The 21,238-nt window shown below is 37.1% G+C and overlaps 1 protein-coding gene across 6 annotated transcripts in view; it reads left to right on the forward strand.

Annotated features, from left to right (window-relative positions):
- The window catches only part of Pik3c2g (phosphatidylinositol-4-phosphate 3-kinase catalytic subunit type 2 gamma), a 352,621-nt gene that overhangs the window by 298,640 nt on the left and 32,743 nt on the right, over positions 1-21,238 (forward strand). For all 6 annotated transcript variants that reach the window (XM_006976490.4, XM_015995399.3, XM_076568126.1 and 3 more), the window contains 2 exons: positions 5,147-5,222; positions 20,761-20,855. In XM_006976490.4, the coding sequence (XP_006976552.1) occupies positions 5,147-5,222; positions 20,761-20,855 (171 nt within the window). The remainder of the gene's footprint in view (positions 1-5,146; positions 5,223-20,760; positions 20,856-21,238) is intronic.

Consider the following 21,238-nt stretch of genomic DNA (forward strand, 5'->3'; position numbering starts at 1 on the left):
AATCATAATATAAACATGTGATATGCAGAATACCTGATATGTGACCCCTGTGAAAGGGTCATTCAACCCTCTAAAGGGGTCTTTACCCACAGATTGAGAAATGCTGGTTGGATGCATAATGTGCTACATGGGAAAAAAGTCCTACACATTTGAAAGCTATTTCTGCTCAAGAGCTGACAAATCAAGATGAGAGCCAAACACTAAGATATCTTTCTTGTCACACAAGTTCAGATTGGCTAAATATGTTGGGAAGGTGAGAACATCAGAAGTGCCATTGGGAGTGAGTGGGAAGCAAAAGTCTGAACTTAACACACTATATTTGACTTTCTGTGAGACTCCCAAAGATATTAACAAGGGGTTTAGATACATTCAGGAAGACTGTTTGGCTGAAAATACACATACTGTAATTGTCTCCAAATAACTGTTTATCAAAATTGTACACTGGAAGAGATTAAGTAATCCTGAGTACACTGAGAAATGAATTTAAAAGAGGCATAGTTAGAAATCCAGACTAGGCAGCCCATCAATTTTGAAATTTGAGGAGATAAGGTCAACTCAGCAAAGAGAGCTGAGGAAGATCAATCAATTGGACACCAGAGAATAGAGTGCTTGGAATCCAACAAGAGGGAATGATTCAAAATAAAGTGGTTTTCTTGTCAAATTAGATGGTTAAAAAAATCAGGAAACAGCATGGGTCTGGTGGCTCACATCACTGATGCCAACAGTCAGAAAGGTGAGGCAGGAGAAGCACAATCATTAAAGTACGTTGGGACTTTTCCAAACAAAAGCCCAGCAGGAAGAGGTTAAAGTGAAAATGAAAAGAGAGAGATTTGAGATATAAAGTAGAAAACAACTTTTCAGCAGACTTTCTCTAAGCATAGAGAAAATAGAATACAGGGAAATATAAATCAAGAATTTTCTTTATTGAAATAAATTGTAATGTATGTGAATGCTCCTTTAATAAAATATATGTTTAAGATGAGAAAGAAAGAGGAAAAATGATACAAGAGAGAAAAAGAAATGACTACTCAATCAGAAAGCAGAGCAATGCACATGAGTAGGACAGCATGGGTCATAGTCCATCTATGTAACAGAAGAAAGGGCAGAGATGAAAACCCTGACAGGTTGTATCGGGAGGTGGGTTCTGTTCCAAACTACCTGTTGGATTCAGAGTCGTAAATAAAATCTAAAGAAATTTAATGGCTATTTTGAGATTTAGCAATATCGTTATTTTGAGACAGTGTCTCACTGTGTATCCCAGGTTGGCCTTGAATTCATGATCTTCCTAGCTCAGCCATTCTGGGTGTTGTGATTGCCATGCCTGCTCACATTTTTTTCTTTTAGATTCTTCATTTCACTGACAGTGGACCTTGTTTCTCTTGCAGAAGGGAAAAAAAGAAAAAAATCCTTGCTGCAATAATGAATTAGTGTTTAAATATCTCACCCAGACCCAGAATTATAAGAATTCAAGGACATGGCAGTATAAACACAGGGGAATAATTAGCTAGTGCTGACATTTCAGGAACTAACTGGAAAGACATCTTACTTAATAAAGAAGTTTATTACCCATTGGCTAATAAGGTCAAGCTTTCCCCAAATAATAATAACAATTATTATTATTATTAATTATTATTATTATTATTATTACTGACTAGTCATCAAAGGATCTGGAAGATCATATTTCCTTCAACCAGTTCTATTCACTGTGAGATTTGATTTTACGCATTCAAATAAAAACAAAAACAAAAAACATGCAATCAGTTTCTTAGATATGGACTGATTCTTTTAAGTATTAGGTTTCTGTTCTACAGCCTCCTCACAACAAATCAATATGTAGAGATAGAAACTGACAGTTGACTAATTTGTAATGTTTATAAACTGTTGATAGGACTATTTACACTAGAAACCAAGGCAACCTGAATTGGAAGACAGATCTCAGCTTGTTCTATGACACATGGTTGAACAGAAATACATTGTACATGAGTGGTTGGTTCTCAATCTGCTGTTTGTTGCTCAGTAGCTCACAAGACAAGAATCAGCATCATTTTGGGGCCAATGGTGGACAAGGTAGAGAGGAAGAAGAAAGAAACATATAGAAAAAAGAAAGAAGATAAAGAAAGCAGGACATGTTTGATGGAATAAATATTATCCACACAGTTACACTTAAAGACCTGGAAGAGAAATGGCTAAGAGGACAGAACGGGCAAGGTCCCTGTCAGAGAGGGGTCCCTTCTTTTAGATAGTAATGCCAAGCCACTATCAGGATTTAAGAAGTTGTTAGATTTTTATTTTGGAAGATCAGTTGGCAACTTTACAGAAATAGATTGGGAAAGGGTTAGCAGGAAGAGACAGCCATCTGCTAGAACCCAGCTGGAAATGGAAGGTGCTGGAACTGGGAACGTGGCAGTGATGTGGAAGGAAGGAAGATATCTACTGGGAGACTGATGGGATAGCAGCTGTCAACACCTGGGACAGCCTCCTGGGGTCAGTCTTCTCTTTCATTCTGTGACAGGGCATTTCTAAATCTCCCTAACTTCCAGCTCTGACTCCTCATCTGCTAGTAACTCTGAGCCTACTTCAGAGAAAGTAACTGATGTGGGAACCCCTAAGCTGTGGAGCTGTGACCACAGAACTTGGCATTTGATTGTGTTCATAGAGCAAGGGAAAAAGAGAGTCAAGAGCATTTGTTTTGAGCTTGGACACAGGAGAAACTGAACAGTGGAGTGACTCAACATTTCTTGATGCACATCTTTGAATAGTCAAGAAAGCCAGTCAAAAAGAATTCAGATATAGTGTTGAGATTTGAGAGACAAAAGAAAACCTTAGATTCCTGAGTAGATACAAATGTCACCAAAGTCATCTTAAGACAATATATTTGAATTAAGTGACAGACTTAGAATGAAAAACTTAACTTAAAAGCAAAATGGGAAGGGATAAGAAAACACACAGCAGCAAGACATACAGGAGAAAAATGGATAGAGTCTGATATCAGAAAAGCAAACGACAAATCCTCTCACTGAAGACAGATATCTGCTCAATTTGAAAAAGAGTACTTTTTAATACAGAGGTTATTAGAAGTAAAGATGAGAGTATGTTTTAAAGGTCATTTAGGCAAAATCTGTATGTGACTGACCATAAAGTATGTAGAAATGGAAAAAGACCCCATGTGACCCTAGGTTCACCTGTGTCAGGGAAGAGAAGATGTGGAACAAGAGTCACAAGGCGTTCTTTATACCTGAGTATGTGTTGCATGCCTTGGTTGACCATATTTAACACAGATGAAAAATAAAATAAGGTGAGAAGATAATGAATGGAATAGGGTTTCCTGGCATGTAAAAAATAGAGCATTGATGAAGGGGTCAGCCCTGGATGGTTCTCTGGGGCTGATGTAACAAATTATCACAACACACTGGGACATAAACAGCAGAAACTTGTCTGAGCATTCTAGCAGTTGGGGGTCTAAAACCAAAACGTCAGTAGTGGTGGTTTCCTTTTCATAGCCCCATGGGTGAATCACTGCCTGTTCCTACTCCTTGGTGTGTAGCTAGCCAACTTAACCCAGATTGCCTGTATGTTTTCCTTTTGTAATATTCAAACCTATTCTTTTTATAAGGATACCAACCATATTGGATTAGAAGATCCCATCCTAGATGTCGTAGTTACTTTTACATTGTTATGAAGAGACACTATGACCAAGGCAACTTATAAAGAAAATGCTAACTGGGACTCACAATTCCAAAGGGTTAGAGACCATGATCACCACGGCAGAGATCATGGCAGCCGGCAGGCAGGCATGATACTGGAGCAGTAGCTGAGAGCTCACATCTGATGCACAAGCAAGAGGCAGAGAGAGAGCTAAATAAGCATGGAGTGGGCTTTTGAAACCTCAAAGGCCACCCCCAGTGCCACATCTCCTCCAACAAGGGCCACACCTCCTAATCCTTCTCAAATAGTTCCATCAACTGGGGATCAAGCAATCAAATATATGAGGCTATGGGAGCTATTCTCATTCAATACATCACACTAGCCTAACTAACTATATCCCACATGACACCATTTCCAATCAGATAACATTCTGTGGTTCTGAGGCTTAGCAGATCAGTGTGGATTTGTGGGAGTGGCACAATTTTGTCTGTTAGATGAAGAGCAGGCATCTCTTTCATTGCAACAAGAAGGAAGGAATGTAATTGTGTGTGTCTATAGAATTTATAGCAATTTTATTTTCTCTGAAATGGAGACAGAGTCATCAGCAGAGAAGTCAGACTTGGAAGTAAAAGTTTCTTGATGGGGATTTGAAAGACCATTTCACAGAATGAGAAAAGGCTGACGTGGCAGGTTTGACAGGCACTACCACATTGGTATATATAGAGATGGTGTAATCAATAATTCAGTGTACCCTTTACACAATCAAGGAATGTCTTCTTGGGAGAAGCCACTTTGATTATTAATAGCTTACAACAAAATAAATGCCACTTTCACTAAGGAAAAGCTATTCTCAGATTAACCAGGAATGCATACATTTGGAGTTGAAGTTAAATGGAAGTTTAGTTGTGATGATCCCTATTTTTATACCTAAAATACACATGACTAGAATTTGTTCCCTTTAATGCTGTATCTCCCTAGACTATCCTAAAGATAGACACTGCCTTGTGCATGTACCTGTCTCTTACAATGTCCTCACATTCCTGGATGCTGAAGAGGAATTCAATCCTCAGAGAACATTCTCTGAATTGAAACTTTAGTAATGGTTTCTCACAAAGCAAGCACCTATATCATTTGGAAAGAAATTTTTCTCAGAGCTTTATATTTTCCAAGACAGGGGGATGTGGGATTTGTGGATAATGATACAATTACAAAACATAAACATTTATGATGACCTCCAGCAACATAACAACCTTGAATCTCTTGAAGAAATATAATTGTTCTCAAACCACATAAAAAAAAGACTAGCTTAATTCACAGCAGAATTATACTGACAGTATGGCTGCAAATAAATTTTTCTCTATTTATGGAATTCATAACAGATACTCATTAGAAATCATATAATAATAGCAATGTTTTCATGCAAGACTGAACAAGATTAATAGGTAAATATAAGAAATGAAGAAATATTTTACTATTGCATTTCATCTTTTTTTTTTTTCAGAGTGATTGTGTGCTTAGTTTTTTCCTCTCTGAACAAATACAACCAACACTTGAAGACTCTCCACTTGTGGACCCAGGCAAGTGAATTCATCACGATTACCATATACAGTGTGTGTGTATATAATTGTGGGAAAGATCCACAGGTAATATCTTCAATTTCAAGTGATAATGTCTTTTCAAGGCTAATACCTTCTTAATGCTTCCTCCCTAACCATTTCTAAAGAGAAGCATTTGAACCCCCGAGAATATGTTCTTCAAGTTAAGATAAGCCCAGATGTGTTTGTCCATTTAAAATAGTGACAGGATACCGCACATTTCCCCGTTTCAATTAGTTGTGCTTTGAATTAAAATTGTATATCAGAGACAGAATCTTTTTCTCTAGCATAGAAGTCTCACAGTTTTACCTCTACCTCCCAAAGCAACAACAAAAAAAAGTATTAAGCAATAAAAATAAGCAAGGGTCAACAAGAAGTTTCATTCTTATTTTTCAAAACCCAATGACACTCCACTCCCTGAACAAAGCCTTACATTGTTGGTTCCACCATCTGGTTCTCTTCCAAGTGTGTCCTGTGTAAGTTCTAATGAACATTCAGTCATTTCCCCCAGAATTACAGAATCTCCTTTGAAAGTTCTATTAGTTTCAAGCATTTGTAACATATTCCATGAGAAGTGGCAACCTAATAACACAGTAGCTTTTTTATAAAGATCAATTTATTAGTTTTATTTATGTATATGTTTGTTTGCCTGCATGTGTACCACATGTGTGCAAGTGCCAGCAAAAGCCAGAGCGCATCCGATACCCTGGAGCTAAAGTTACAGATGGCTGTAAGTCACTTGGTGTGGGTACTGGGAACTGAATCTGGATCCTCTACAAGAATAAGAAGCACTCTTAATCACTGAGTCATCTTCAGCCCTAACCTGCTAGTTTCAACCTCCATATTTATAAATCCATAATTTTCCAGCCATCACCTATCCTCCATTCAACTCTCAGTCTTCATTTTATCCACATTTACTTCCTGATTCTCTCATTTAAGATTATTTGCATGCGCTTGTCACCCCTGCTTATATCTGGCATCTTAGGTACTTGTTGCTTAGGTAAACAACTTTCTGAACAATTTGTTATGTGGCATAATTATTTATTAAATTATGCAACTGTGTTTGCATCTGACCAGCTTCTCTTGCTACACTAAAAAATAACTTTAAATCAAGGACTCCTTTCCCTGCCCTACATTGCTCTATATTTATAATTCCTGAAATAATGTATGAGGGCTTTCAGAGAAAGAGGGGGAAAGAAAGGGACAAAGTAGAAAATAATCAATTTTAATTACCGGGGGAGATGTTACTACCATCAATAGTACAAACCTTAATAACCACACTCTGAAAATTAAAATATAAAGTTATTGAATTCTAGAAATGTTTTCCAAAGGGGGCTGTGTGGAATTCTCTATCACTAAAGTCCTTCAAGAAAAAATTGCTTCTTTGTGTTTCAAGAGATTAAACCTCTTGTCAGCTTTTGGGTTTGTTCATGGTATTATTTCTGAAAGGTATTTTTGAATACATATGCACCCAAAATTAGGATGGTTATTATAAAAATTAAAATAACACTTTGAGAAAGTTCCCAATTTTAAATTTTCTTATGTCATCAATAATCAAGAATTGTTTCAATAGCTATGAATGACAAAAGATTTGATTTTTGCCAAGTTATAAAGCTGAGATACAGGCTCCCTACAAAAAACGAAGACAGCCTATTGTCTTAAAACAATAGGACACATCTTCCAAGCAGGATATGCAAATCACTATAATCAGCAAGAATTCGCAGGAAGCTGTGTCTTAGTTTGCTCTTCAAATCACTTCCTCCTTCATCATTCTGGATTCTTAATCTTTTGTCACAGAATAGCTGCTGACTGCTAGTAAAAGCCTGTTTACTTAAGCATTGCACTCGTACGTGGGTTGAAATTTAAGCTTATGCTGTCAAATGATTAGAGGGCAAAGTTATTCAAATGTGTTCACACAGTAATTTACCTAGAACAACCTTAAATGAAAATTCCAGATTTTGGCCACCTCTAATGAAGTGTTGATTTTGAATACCTATGTCTCTAGATATGTGCCTCAAAATCACAGAAGGACTGTTATGTGTGCTGGATAATCTTGGTTGTCAACTTGACACACAGGGGAGAGGGAGCAATAAAAGAAGGCCCAGTCCATTGTGTGCATTGCCATCCCTTAGCCAATGGGCCTGAACTATGTAAGAAAGGTAGCTGGGCAAGCCACAAGGATCAGGCCAGTAACCAGCATTCCTCTATGGCCTCTGCTTCATTTCTTGCCTCCAGGAATGTCTGCCTTGATTTCCTTTTATAATAGACCTTAACCTCTTAGTCAACTAAACCCTTTCCTCCCCATTTTGCTTTTCCTTGTCATATTTATCATGGAAACTGAAAACAAACACAAGCATGTCACCCTCAATCTGAGAGATACTAATAAATAGTCCTTGAACTTCACTGCCTGATGAAACCAAATTTTGTGCAACAACGCTAGACTTTACCTTTTTTTTTCAAATGCTGGGCTACTTATATCTACTAAAAAAAATCCTTGGCTCTTCATTGTCCTTCAAGTCATTTACTCCAATGATGACCCTAGAGTATGTATTTATTTACAGACTAGAAATATTTGATGAGATTAACTGTGTCTATATCACACACCATTGCATTCCAAGATGTACCACGGAGTCTGTCTGATAACAAATGCTTGCCAAATAATTACTGAATAAACATTGACAGTGACATCCACAAAAACAAGGTGGTAATCTCTATCAAAGTAGAGGATTATTTTTATTAAAAAAAAAAAAAAGGAGAGAAGAAGTTCAGAGTCATGTTGCTCTTCATATAGTCCTGACATGGAAAAAGTCCTGGCACATGAGAGCTCCCAACCACTAGAATGTTTTAAAACACAATTTGGGAAAATGTCTTCTACAAATTATTATATTAAATGCAATTGACTTCATGATACAATTTAAAACTCCTTATGGATTTTTATATTAACTGTCTATATATTAATTCTCTGATTCCATAATTGTTATATGCTACAAAGATTAATATATATAGCTTGCATGTTTTTATTTTCAGTCCTATAATAAAATGTCTGGCATAGTCAACTTAAGAAGAGAAATAGTTGTCGGGTAGTGGAGGCACACACCTTTAATCCCAGCTCTCAGGAGGCAGAGGCAGGCAGATCTCTGAATTCAAGGCCAACCTAGTCTATAGAATGAGTTCCAGGACAGCCAGAACCACACAGAGAAATCTAGTCTCAGGAAAAAAAAAGGAGGAGGAGAAGGAAGGGGAAGGAGGAGAAAGAAAAGAACAGAAATAGTTTATTTTGGCTCGTGATTCCAAAGATTTTAGTTCACAGACATTTGGTCATGTTGTTTTCGAGATCTCTGGTAAGGAACTCATGGTTGGAGAACATACATACCAAAGCAAAGCTATTCACCTAATATGGCAGAATAGGAAAGAGATAAAAAAGAAGGGAGTGGGGTCCTCATGGCCGCCTCTAGGGTAAGCTCTCCGTAACAGAACTTTCTCTCAGAAGTCTCACCTTCTACAGCAGTGGTTCTCAGCCTTCCTCCCACTATGTCCCTTTAATACAGTTGCTCAAGTTGTGTTGACCCCCATCATAAAATTATTTCCATTGCTACTTTATAACTGTAATTTTGCTACTGTTATGAATCACAGTGTAAATATCTGTGTTTTCTGATGGTCCTAGATGACACCTGTGAAAGGGTCGTCTACCCCAATGGGCACAACCCACAGGTTGAGAAGCACTGCTCTACAGACTCTCCCACCTTCCCGCACTGCCATGGGCTAAGAACCAAGCCTTCAAAACATAGACCTCTGAAGAGCAAATCCAATACATAGCACCCTTCCACATCAGAAATTAAACAATCCATTCATGCCCACCACATAGTTCTCACATGTGAGAGACAGATATGTGACAAAGTGTAGGAATATTAAAATAGGTACTTATCTTAGTAGGGTTTCTATTGTTGTGAAGAGGCACCATGATTACAGCAACTCTTATAAAGGAAAACATTTAATTGAGGCTAAATTACACAGTTCAGAGGTTTAGTCCTGTAGCTAGAGTTTTCCTGCCTTGCCCACAGTCAGGAAAAATCTTTGTCACCCGCCAGTCCCACAGCCTCTCAGACCCAACCAAGTAAACACAGAGACTTATATTGCTTACAAACTGTATGGCCGTGGCAGGCTTCTTGCTAACTGTTCTTATAGCTTAAATTAATCCATTTTCATAAACCTATACCTTGCCACGTGGCTCGTGGCTTACTGGCATCTTCGCATGCAGCTTGTCCTGGCAGCGGCTGGCAGTGACTCCTTCTGCCTTCCTATGCTTTCTTTTCTCCTCTCTGTTAGTCCCGCCTATACTTCCTGCCTAGCCACGGGCCAATCAGGTTTTATTTATTGACCAATCAGAGCAACACATTTGCCATACAGAACATCCCACAGCATTTAATTGAGGCTAAATTAAAGGAAATTATTAAATTTAAATTAAAGAAAAACATTTAATTGAGGCTAAATTACACAGTTCAGAGGTTTAGCCCATTATCATCATGGAGGGACATGGCAGTATACAGACAAACCTGGTACTGGAGAAGGAGCTAAGAGTTCTACATGTTGATCCTCAAGGAGAAGAAGGAGACTGTGTGCCATACTGGGCATAGCTTGAGCATATCAGACCTCAAAGCCCACCCCACAATGACACACTTCTTCCAAAAAGGTCATGGCCCATACCTCCTAATAGTGCTGCTCCCTATGGGCCAAGCATTCAAACAAAGAGTCTGTGGGGGTCATACCTATTCAAATCACCACAGTAATGAATTACAACCTCAGACAATGATTATCAGTTCTAAGAGGATGTATTAATAATTGCCTTTAGAGGATATTGGTAACTACACATTATTGTAAACACAAGATTTCAGTCATTACCTCAAGTCACTGCTTCTACTTTATGATGTATATTTGAAAAAGAACTTGATAACTTTTGTTATGTATAATTTTACTATGTTAAAGTTAAAACCTTTCTTTTTGATTACACAGAAAAGGGGAAGTGCTGTGGATGTTGTTCTGTATACTGTGCATATGTGTTGCTCTGATTGGTTGATAAATAAAACAATTTGCCAGTAGCCAGGCAGGAAGTATAGGCAGGCAAGCAGAGGAGGAGAATTATGTGAAGAGGAAGGACAGAGTCAGGAGTTGTGCTCTACAAGCTAGGCACTCATTAGTTCATGGTCTATCTATAAACTTGGGGGAAAAAACAGATCTAAAATCATTAAGTTGAGTTGTGGAATATAGGTTTACAATTTAAGTTGGAATGATATATCATTTGATAAGAAAAATTTGAACTGCCATGTTCTAAAATATGGCAAAGTAGGCATACTAAGGATACATTATATACCTCAAAATAAAAAAGAATTTGAACGTAATACACCTAAGTGTATGTGAATGAGTACTAGTGAAACATTGGGGAAAGTCCTAACAGCGAATGCCATTGGGTAGCCAATGACAATGTGTCAAGAACTATGCCTTTCCCTTTGATTCTATTAAGAAACAATATTGTCAAAAGAAATTTAAAATTCTAATACTGTTAAGCAAGTGTAAATCCTGTAACAAAGATAACAACATTCTTAAGTATCACAAACTTACAAAGTGAAAACAGCTTGCTTAATGAAAGCTTTCTTTAAAAATCACAAAACCAACAAGGTAGAGTTAAAACAAAACATAAGTAGCTATCTATGAGTTTAACTCATCTACTGAGGAAAACAGTTTAAAAATAGGAGTGAAAATGCAAACCATAACTATATTCACTATAAAAAAAAAAAAAGCTTAAACAACTTGATTTTAAAGGTTGAGGTTTTCAGGTTTTAAATATTTTCATAGGTGTATTAGGCAATACAAAGAAAATGGAATCAGAGGACAAAATATTTATGAGGAAAAAGAGAGTTTAGGTTCCAAAGCTTCTATTAGAATTGAACAAATAATAGAACCTTCCCCTAGACTGTGAAATTTTCAAAAAAGATATGAGATGTTATGACTCTTCATTAAATAATGTAACAGCAACATACATAAAGTGTAGTTGGAAGTTTTTCTGTGCCCCAGCTGGCTGGAGGCTGGGGCTAATCTCTCCCACTTGTATCCCCCAAGTAAGCACACAGAGATTTATATTAATTATAACTGCTTGGCCATTAGCTCAGGCTTATTACTGACTAGCTCTTACACTTAAATTAACCCATAATTCTTATTTATGTCTAGCCGTGTGGCTTGGTACCTTTTCTCATTTCTGCCTTGTCATCTTGCTTTCTCTGTGTCTGACTGGCAACTCCTGACTCTGTCCTTCCTCTTCACATAATTCTTCTCCTCTGCTTGCTTGCCTATACTTCCTGCCTGGCTACTGGCAAATTGTTTTATTTATCAACCAATCAGAGGAACACATATGCACAGCATACAGAACAACATCCACAGCACTTCCCCTTTTCTGTGTAATCAAAAAGGAAGGTTTTAACTTTAACATAGTAAAATTATACATAACAAAAGTTATCAAGCAAGAATTACAGTTATAATATCTAGTCTATTTGTATTTGACAAAATTAATGAAAATATTCTATCTATCCTATATTTGTGAGTCTAAAGTTTCATACCTAATTTATCTTTTATCATAACCAAGGAAAATTATAACTATTAAGTCTTCAGCTACATCAGAGACCTCAGAAGGATATAATATTACCTAAGTAAACAGGAAGTACATTGTGAGCAACTTCCAAAAATTCTGGAAATGACAGAGCTGCCTACCTGGACAGTTATCCAAAGTTCCTCTACAATGTTGGGGCATCCATCTTCAGCCTATAGGCATAGAGGGTTTTTGTGGCTTTTTCCTGTGTTCTGTAGAATATTTGGCAGTCTCCTCTGCAAAACAGGGACCTGAAGGACCATCTCGCCTTGCAAAGTTCAGTAGTCACCTTCCTATGGGTCCTACATGTCCAGTTGATACAACATTTTGTCAAGCAGTCCAAGCCAAAACAGTTTCTTGCCCAAATGGCTATTTTGCCAAGAAGAAGATAAACTCCATATGGTCTTCAATGCCCATCTTCCTCTTTGAAGTAAATTGGTACTGCCAGGATCAGACATGTCTCATTGTGCAGGAAAGTCTAAGTTTTTAAAATATTTTAAATGCCATATTCTGTAAGTCTTTGAACTGTTTGATGATTACATACTTAATTGAAATATATCTATATATACCTAGAAAACTTAACTAACATGACTATAAGTTTGATTATCATAGATGACTAATTATTAATCTGTATTTCTCAACTATACATTACAATTTCAAATGAGTTACATAGACATAATACTTTAAATAAGAGTAGAAATATACATACAGTATAATAAAATTAACTTTAAATTTGTATCAATAAACTAAAATACATAGCAATGTAAAACATTTTAAGCATGTTGTTGCTCTTCAAAAGTAGATTCAATAATCTACCCTTTTATCCTATCATATCTATATCCTATATTTCTATATCATATCCCCTTTCTTTTTTTAGAAAGAGATTGACTATGACCAAAAACAATTTGTAACCAACAACCTAAACAAAGACAAACATCCATAATCCATTCTTTGGGAATATGGGAACAGTGTTCTAGGCTACTTCCTGCTGGTAAGGGGCACTGATAGTCTTATGGGGATCCTGAGAAAATTCGAGATAATGGTCAAGTCCTGGGAAGACCAGCTATAACCTTTGTTGATAGGTATGATCTGTTAAGGTTCAGGAAGTCTGGTTTGGTCAAATTTGATCCATCTTAACCTGGAACAAATCCATAGCCTCTTGCTTCCTATGGAAGCAAAAACAGACCTCCTTTCCAAAGCAACATATTTTTATATTCAAATTTTGAAGTCAAGATATCTTTAAAATATACATATTGGTTTAACTGAGCAGCCTTTATAATTAAATGTCTTTCTGCAGTTAAAAATCCCAAAGACAATATAATCCAGACTCTCTGTGTGATTTCCATCTTTACATGGCTTATTTTTTATATTACTTTTACTGTCTCTTTAAAGACCTTATTTTTTTTAATTATCTATTTCTTAAACTGCACACACTCCTTTTCCTCTCTCTTCCAAGCCTATGTATATTTTTACATATAATGTAAACCATTTAAAGTCTTGTTCCAGTTGAATCTGTCTTATTATGAATCTATTGCTTTAAATTGAAGTAGCTAGTACTGAAATGGTAGCTTTGGCTGCTGGCTCTGCCCACCTCAGCTTTCTAAACATGGCAGAACTACGTTTGCTGCCAGCTCTGGGGGAACCATGCTCACTGCTGACTCTGTGAAGCAGTGTGTCTATGTTTCCATCCAGCAACATGGTAGCCCAAAAACCTCTTCTTTTTTTTTTTTTTTTTTTTTTTTTTGTATTAGCAAAAGCTATATCAACCATGCACCATGCTGGGTGGCTTGCAGACACCACTGTGTACAACAGCAGGAATCAAGCCCATATGCCTTGAACCTGCCATACTGTAGCTCAAGTCCCGCATGCCCCAGCATCTCTGTACCTTGGCATCTCTATATCTTGGCCCGCATGAGACATGAAGTAGAAAGCTGGTTTTGGCTCTGTTATTGTGTGTTTAGAAGCCTTTTTAAACTTTTTTAAGGAAATCCAAGAGCCCTGCGTTGGTACACCAAATTGTAGACGAATTTCTAAATGATTTTTATTAAATAAAAAACAAAGAGCCAAATATAGGGGTGAAAGCCTTAGAGAGATCAGAGAAATAGGGAAAGCCATCAGCCAACCTTACCTCACTAACTCTGCAGTTTCCAAAGAGAGTGATTTCCTACCCAGGCTTATATGCCTTGCTGTTCTGCTATCTGATTTGCTCTCTGTCTAGCTACATCACTTCCTCTTCCTGGCCAGCTCTGTCACTTCCTGTCTGTACAGGCCTCTAGAACTCTATGGTTGGTACTGGGCTTAAAGGTGCGTATCACCATGCTTGGCTCTGTTCCCTCGTGTGGCCTTGAACATACAGAGATCCTGCCTGCTAAGTGATAGGATTAAGGGCATGTGCTACTGCTGCCTGATTTCGTTGTTTACTTAAAATGGCTTGCTATTTCCTCTGATCTCCAGGCAAACTTTATTTATTAAAGCACAAATAAAACATCACCACATTTCTGCACAAATAAAATATCACCACAGTAAAGCAGGAGTTGTGAGACACTAGAGAAATCCACAAAAACATACTAATTAAAGAATATTCTAACACACAACTTTCAATTTGTGAAAACTTGAGTGAGGAAAAAAAAGTGGGTTCACACAAAAACTAAAGTAAAATAAATAATGCAAATGGCTAATTTCTATCACTCTCTTCATACTGAAAACAGAGAATAGAACTTCTTCCTATGAGCCTATTAGGCCACAAAAAAAAGTTCAACAAATTCCAGAAAGTAGACATACTGCAGACACTATCATTTAATCATGATTTAGTGAAAAATGATGGATGATTTCAGAAAACTAGAAAACAATTACGTTTAGTAGTTTAAAAACAAAATCTCTTTTAACAACTTTTGGGAAAAAAGAAAGTGCAGTCCCGAATCCCAAATTTCCGAAGCCTCAGCAGAGTAGCATCCATTTCCTAGCAACAGATGTCACCTCAGTGATGCTGGTCTCTTGACAGTCACTGCTGATTTTCAGCCCCAGCTGACCAGCAACCACAGAATCTTAATTCAAACATCACAGAAACAGCCCTAGTAGAGTCTTGATGACCTCTCAAACATTTAAGAATAGACAGTTAACACCACTGCTTAAACAGTTAATGATGAGGAACGAAAGGGAAATTATTCCTATTTGCTTTCTGAAACAAAGTATTCATACCCAGAGTTTCGAGAATTAGAAGAGCTACCTATAAGAAATCAGAGAGGAATATCACTCATGAATATCAATAGAAAACTCTAAATAAAATATTAGACAAAATTGTCTATCAGCACACTAAAGGAATATAATCCATCATGGCCAGAAACCATTTAATTTTAATATTAATATTATACATAAAGAGATAAAAATTAAAAAATTCACATGGTCATCTTTGTGGACCTAAAAGGGCATTTGATAAAAATTAAATTTCCTTTTAAAATAGTCAAAAAGTAAAAAGAAATAGTGAGTGCCTTTGCATAGGAAAATATAACAAGACTTCCCAGAGCCCACAGTAGATATGAGAGAAAAACACTGAAAATCACACCCACCAAAATGAAGGACAAACCCCCCACACCCAAGATCATGACAATCACTTTACAATGTGTAGAAAATGGGTGGCAAGACAGAGCTCACTCCTTCACCTTCCAACCTTTTCCTCAAAATGTATCTTTTCCATAAAGATTTCCATGATCACCCATTGAAACCCTGCCTGTGTTTTAGAAGCAACCAATGCTTTTATCCCCCTGTGTTACTTATGTTCACCATAATACAAACTTTACTTATTTATTGTGCTTTTTTTTTATTTCTCACATGCTGGATAACATGTGTCAATGGGGGAATTACCTCTCTTCTCCTCCTAACGTTTAGTACAGTGGCTTGTTCATGATAGGTTAAAAAATACTCATTAAATAACAAATGAAATAAAATAGGACATTAGAAGCATAAACTTTTATGTAAGACAAAACCAAAATTGTTTGTAAACAATGTCCTTGTGTATATAGGAAAAGAAGTATCAACTACAAATACCTCACAAAAAGAATTTAGTGAAAACAACAGCTACAAATTGTTGTATACCTGTATCTATCATATTATAGATATTCTTGATATATATTTATAAAATAGTTCAGATATAATGACTATTTAGAATATTTAAAAGACGAAGTAGTTCCATCAACAGTATTCACACACAAAAAAATGCCTAGAATGGATTTAACAGGAAACAGGTAAGCCCAAACAAAAACCGCAGAGCAGAACTGAGAAATCTGAGGAACAAATGGAAATGCACATTCTGGAGAGCCAAATTCAACATCTTAAAGATGACACGTGTCTAAATGCAATTCACTCTTTAAAAATATTAACAGGTCTTTTTTTAGCAGAATAATAATCTTATTTCACAGTTCATAAGTAAAGAAAAATCAAGAAAAAAATCTGTGAAACGAGAGCAAATAAATGAGATGGAGATAAAAAAATAAAATAAAATCCATAAACATTCAAGCAGTGTTGTGTCTTTACCTAAGTGGATGGAAACATGAATAGATCAGTATAGAAGTTATCATAGGTTGTCCATGAATAGAGCCAAATATACATAGAAATGTAGTATGTGACCAGAGCAAAGAGGGGAAGCTCAGTAAATGGCTTGTGATGACACATCCCTCACTCTACAGGATAAATAACAAATGAGGAAGGAAATGTTAAGTGGAAATAATGAAATCATAGATGACCAAGAAAACCTGAGGGCAGACCTTTATAGTCCTGAAGTGTACTGCAGTGGGAGAGGGTAAAATTCAGAGCCCTTAACATTGCACGACAATAAACACTTCAGCAAGGTAAAAATAAAGTGCAATGATAAGTGGTAAAGGAGTTGAAATATTGCTGATTCATCCCAAAGACTTGTTCGCTTAGTGTATAATCATCCTCTAGAAAATGATAAGAAAATTAAGACTGTGAAAGATGAGTACACAAAAAATACAAGTGCCTCTCAGCCAATGAGAAGATGCTCAACCTCATTCATAAGAGGAATACAAATTAAATTACATAGATGGCATGGGATCACACACATACACATACACACACACACACACACACACACACATACACACACCTTCTCTTTCTCTCTCTCTCTCTCTCTCTCTCTCTCATCAGATTGGCAAAAATCCAACAATTTAATTAGCATCTTAGTTGCACATCAGCAGGCCTCTCATGTGCTGCTGGTGATCATACAAATTGGTACAAGCACCATGGAAGTTAATTTGGCAATATTTATCAAAATGACACAGGCAAATAGACTCTGACCAGCAAATTCTGCTGTGGAGTTTTTGTTCTGATATTCACAACTGGAACAGGTGACATGTCTTTGAGGCTGTCCCTTGAAACATGGTTCAAAAAGCCTACACATCATTGGGAAAGACCCACCTGGAACTGGTTAGATAAATCCCAATACCCCCACATAGTGGAAGCTATACTTTAAAAACTAAAAATTATTTTTGTAATATCGATGTAAAAAAATCTATAAATACTTTGTGCATAATACTATGTTGTGGCCTTTGTCAATGATGGAGAAGAGGAATGGCATGTTCATCTTTGCTTTTATGGAGCAGTTTGAAGAGGATGTGAATCTCTATGGAAAGATACAGAGACAACTAGAATAATAGTTAAATACATAGTAGGCATGGGAAGACCTTTTACTTCAAACTTTAAAAAACACTTGTCACCTTTAATCTCCAGAATAAATTGTTTTCTGAAAAAAACTTCAAAATGATATTTTTGAAGTAGTATATTTGCTAGTTCAGGGATTCAGAACAGACACATTTAGGCTCAATAATACCTTACCAATCCTGAGGCTGTCAGATGAATCCAGCACACCCTGTAAATCTCTACAGTGGCCAGAACATTCTAGCATCCCTTTCTCCATATCAAGCTGTTCTCAAGTTTTCCTCCTCAAGCTCATCATTTAAACTTTTTTTTTTTCAATATAGTGACTCTCATTTTTCTAGTTACAGCATAATGTTTATAAATATGGCCCTGGAGATCAATTAATCCTACACTATGGTTTTTTTTCTGTCCATTTATTTTTTTAAATAGTATTTTAATTTATTCTTTGAAAAATTTAAACATGCATGTAGTGTGTCTTAATCATATCTACCATCCATTCCCCCTTTGCCTCTCCTGAGGCTTCCCTGACACAACCAACCTCTTTCCACTTCCATGTCCTTTTCTCTTATAACCTATTGATACTAATTAGTGGTACCCGTTTATGTACGAGTGCAGAGCAAAGCACTGAGGGCATAGGCAAACTACCAGTGGCCACACCCCTGAAGGACAAGTGACTCTCCTGCCTCCCCTCATTGGCAATAGTCCCTCAGCTAGGGATTAGAGTCTTAGGAGGCTCTCTCCCAACCATACTGGAATTTTAGCTGGCTCCATATAGTACAGATCTTGTTAAGGTAAACACAGTTGCTGTAAGCACCTGTGATCCACTATTTTGGATCTACATGACTTTGGAGGAAATGCCTTAGTTTCTACATGTGTATAACAGAAGAAACCAACCTTGTAAGTTTGCTGTGAGAATTCAGTGAAATGTCTCCCATAGGCTGGCACATTCTCAATCTCTTTAAGTCTCTCTACTACTAACCTATTAGCTGTTAAAAATTCCTAGGGTTCTGAAGTCCCAAATGCTATGATGCAATCTTGGGTAAACAAGCTCTCCGTAGAGTTTTGGGAGGCCCTGCTGGTCAGAGGTTGCAGTCTATCCTGGCCTGGCAGCTCTCTCTGAGCTAGCAATATGGAGGACTCCCTCTCCCCACCAGAGGACTTCCTGCTCTCTACCTGGCCTTCTTTGGAGAATATCTCTAGGCTCAGATGACTGACTTATCTTTAGTATGACCCTTTACACAGTTTCCTGCAAACACTCTTCCCCTGCTGCCCATATGGTAATTATGCTCTAGGTATTTTGATAAGATTGTGCTGATACTAACCCAGCTATATGATAGAAGAGTTCGACTCAATGCAAATTAGGTGATTCCCCATCTACCACCCCCAATCTTATATATCCCCTATACTCTGGAATAAAGCTGAGCTTCCTCACTGAAGCTATCTCTTGGAAGACTATTTCCATAGGGTTCACAGGCCAGACAAAGCCCCACCTGCCGCTTCTGCCCCCTTTGCCCTAGTGGCCCAGTGGCCAAGGGACCATGAGCAAGGAGGGGAAACACAGTTCTAGCCAGAGGAGAGCACAGCATACAGCAATTGTACATTTACTGTTCAGATGCTACATCATAAATTTATGATAATTTCCTAACCTTAAATTAAAACTTCTCTCATTAAATACATTGGGTTTCTATTTAATAACTCTTCACTCCTTAATTCAAATATAATATTCATTGTGCATTAAAAAGTCATCAGTATTTTTAGCACCTTTATACCTAGGACTCACTAATATTTTTTTATTATGAAATGTAATTTGCTCCATTGCGAATCAACTTAACAGTGTCTCTCAATCACTATAATGGGGGTATTTAAATGACTTTTAATGTATTTATGTAACAGATGTCCCCTTGGTTCAAAGAAGCCCTCTTTTAAATATCAGTAATCCACTTTATTAGCTACGAACTCAATTAATTGATAATAAAACTACTATCACCTACATGTGATAAATAGCCTACTCTAGTAACCATGAAAGAGGCACACAGAAAGGACACAGCTTGCTGGTACAATCTTAACGTACTGGAAAAAATTAGAGAGTTTACAATAACCATCAGAAAACCAAGAGGACCACAATGAATCCAAAATTGAATACTGACATTTTTGTTTTCAATAACTATTTTTTCTCTAAATTTCTTCAGCATCTGTACCACCAGAGACTATCAAAGGAAACGTTAAACCCATAGTAATGTATGCTTGATTCTTGGGGGAAAAAAGCAGGAAATTTCAGGTTAAAAACTAAAGCCTTTATTTTATTGACATAATAATGTGGCTCAAGGTAAAACTAATGTTACCTTGTTATTGAATAAATATCTAGTGTGTTTACTATGAAACAAAAAGCAGATTATGTCCTTTGGGGGCAGAGAAGAAGCAGAGCCTGGGATAGATCTAAATTGACTAGACAATATGTAAAATAATTGTAATGTGAGTATGAACTGATGCAGGTTGTGTTAGGAACGTTCAAGGAAAGGTAGACCCAGAAATATTTCTCTTTTGGTTAGGCTTAGTCATAGTGAAAATCTGAGGTAGCAGAGGCCTCTAACTTCTGATTTCTAAAGGCCGCTGCTGAGCTGAAGAGATGCCACAGAAGCTATGAGTATTTACTGCTCTTCCAGAGGACCTGAGTTTGGATCCCAACATCCATGTCTGTGGCTCACAACAGCCTGTAACTTCAGGTCCGGGGTATTTGATGTACTTTTCTGGCTTCCATGGGCACCTGCATTCATGTGTGAGTGCTCACACACACACACACACACACACACACACACACACACACACACACACACACACACAATTTAAAATAAAATACATCTTAAAGACCACTCTCAGTCTCCGACCTCCAGTATTTTAAGCTGATCATAAACGTTAATGAGAAAAAAAAAAAGACAACTGAAAGTTACATGGAGGTTTTAACTTTAAATAGCAGTTTAAATAATGGTGCCAATCAAAACTGAACATAGATTATCAGGGAGAGAGTTAGGTCCAGAGGTGGAGACACAAACCTCACCTCTTACTAAGTACCCAGTGTCCTGAATTCTCTGAATATTTCAACATCATCTAAAGAATGTTCCCTTTGTCTTCTGCTGGTCCTGTTTAGCCTTTAAGTGCTTCATGGATTCTGTGCTGCGATAATTCTGAATTAACTAACACTCACTGTTTTTCCAGGTGAGAAATGTCCAGACAATAACCCTAAGGTACAGTTACTGATGACATACGAGGACTCGAAGCTCACCATCCTAGTGAAACACATGAAAAACATCGTAAGTGCTTCCATGTCCAAAGAGACTGGAGCCCTCCATGGAGCAGCCACCCACCTCCTTTGGGTCATTAGCATCAACATTAGTAAAAGAAATGAGTAATGAGTCATTTTCTGTCCAGCCAATCATTCCCAAATAATGACACGGAGACTCCTTATTAATTATGAAAGCTCAGCCTCAGCTTAGGCTTGCTTCTCACTAGCTCTTATTACTTAAATGAAACCATATTTTTTAATTTGTGATCTTCCACATACTTATTGCCTTATCTCCATTCTACCCATGCTGCTTCTTCCACCTCTGGCTGGTGACTCTACCTTTCTTCTTCCCAGAGCTTTCTCTGTCCAGAAGTCCCACTATACCTCCGCCTGTAAGATGAATTGTAAACA

The sequence above is a fragment of the Peromyscus maniculatus genome, chromosome 3 (genome assembly GCF_049852395.1).
Source record: "Peromyscus maniculatus bairdii isolate BWxNUB_F1_BW_parent chromosome 3, HU_Pman_BW_mat_3.1, whole genome shotgun sequence".
NCBI lineage: Eukaryota > Metazoa > Chordata > Mammalia > Rodentia > Cricetidae > Peromyscus > Peromyscus maniculatus.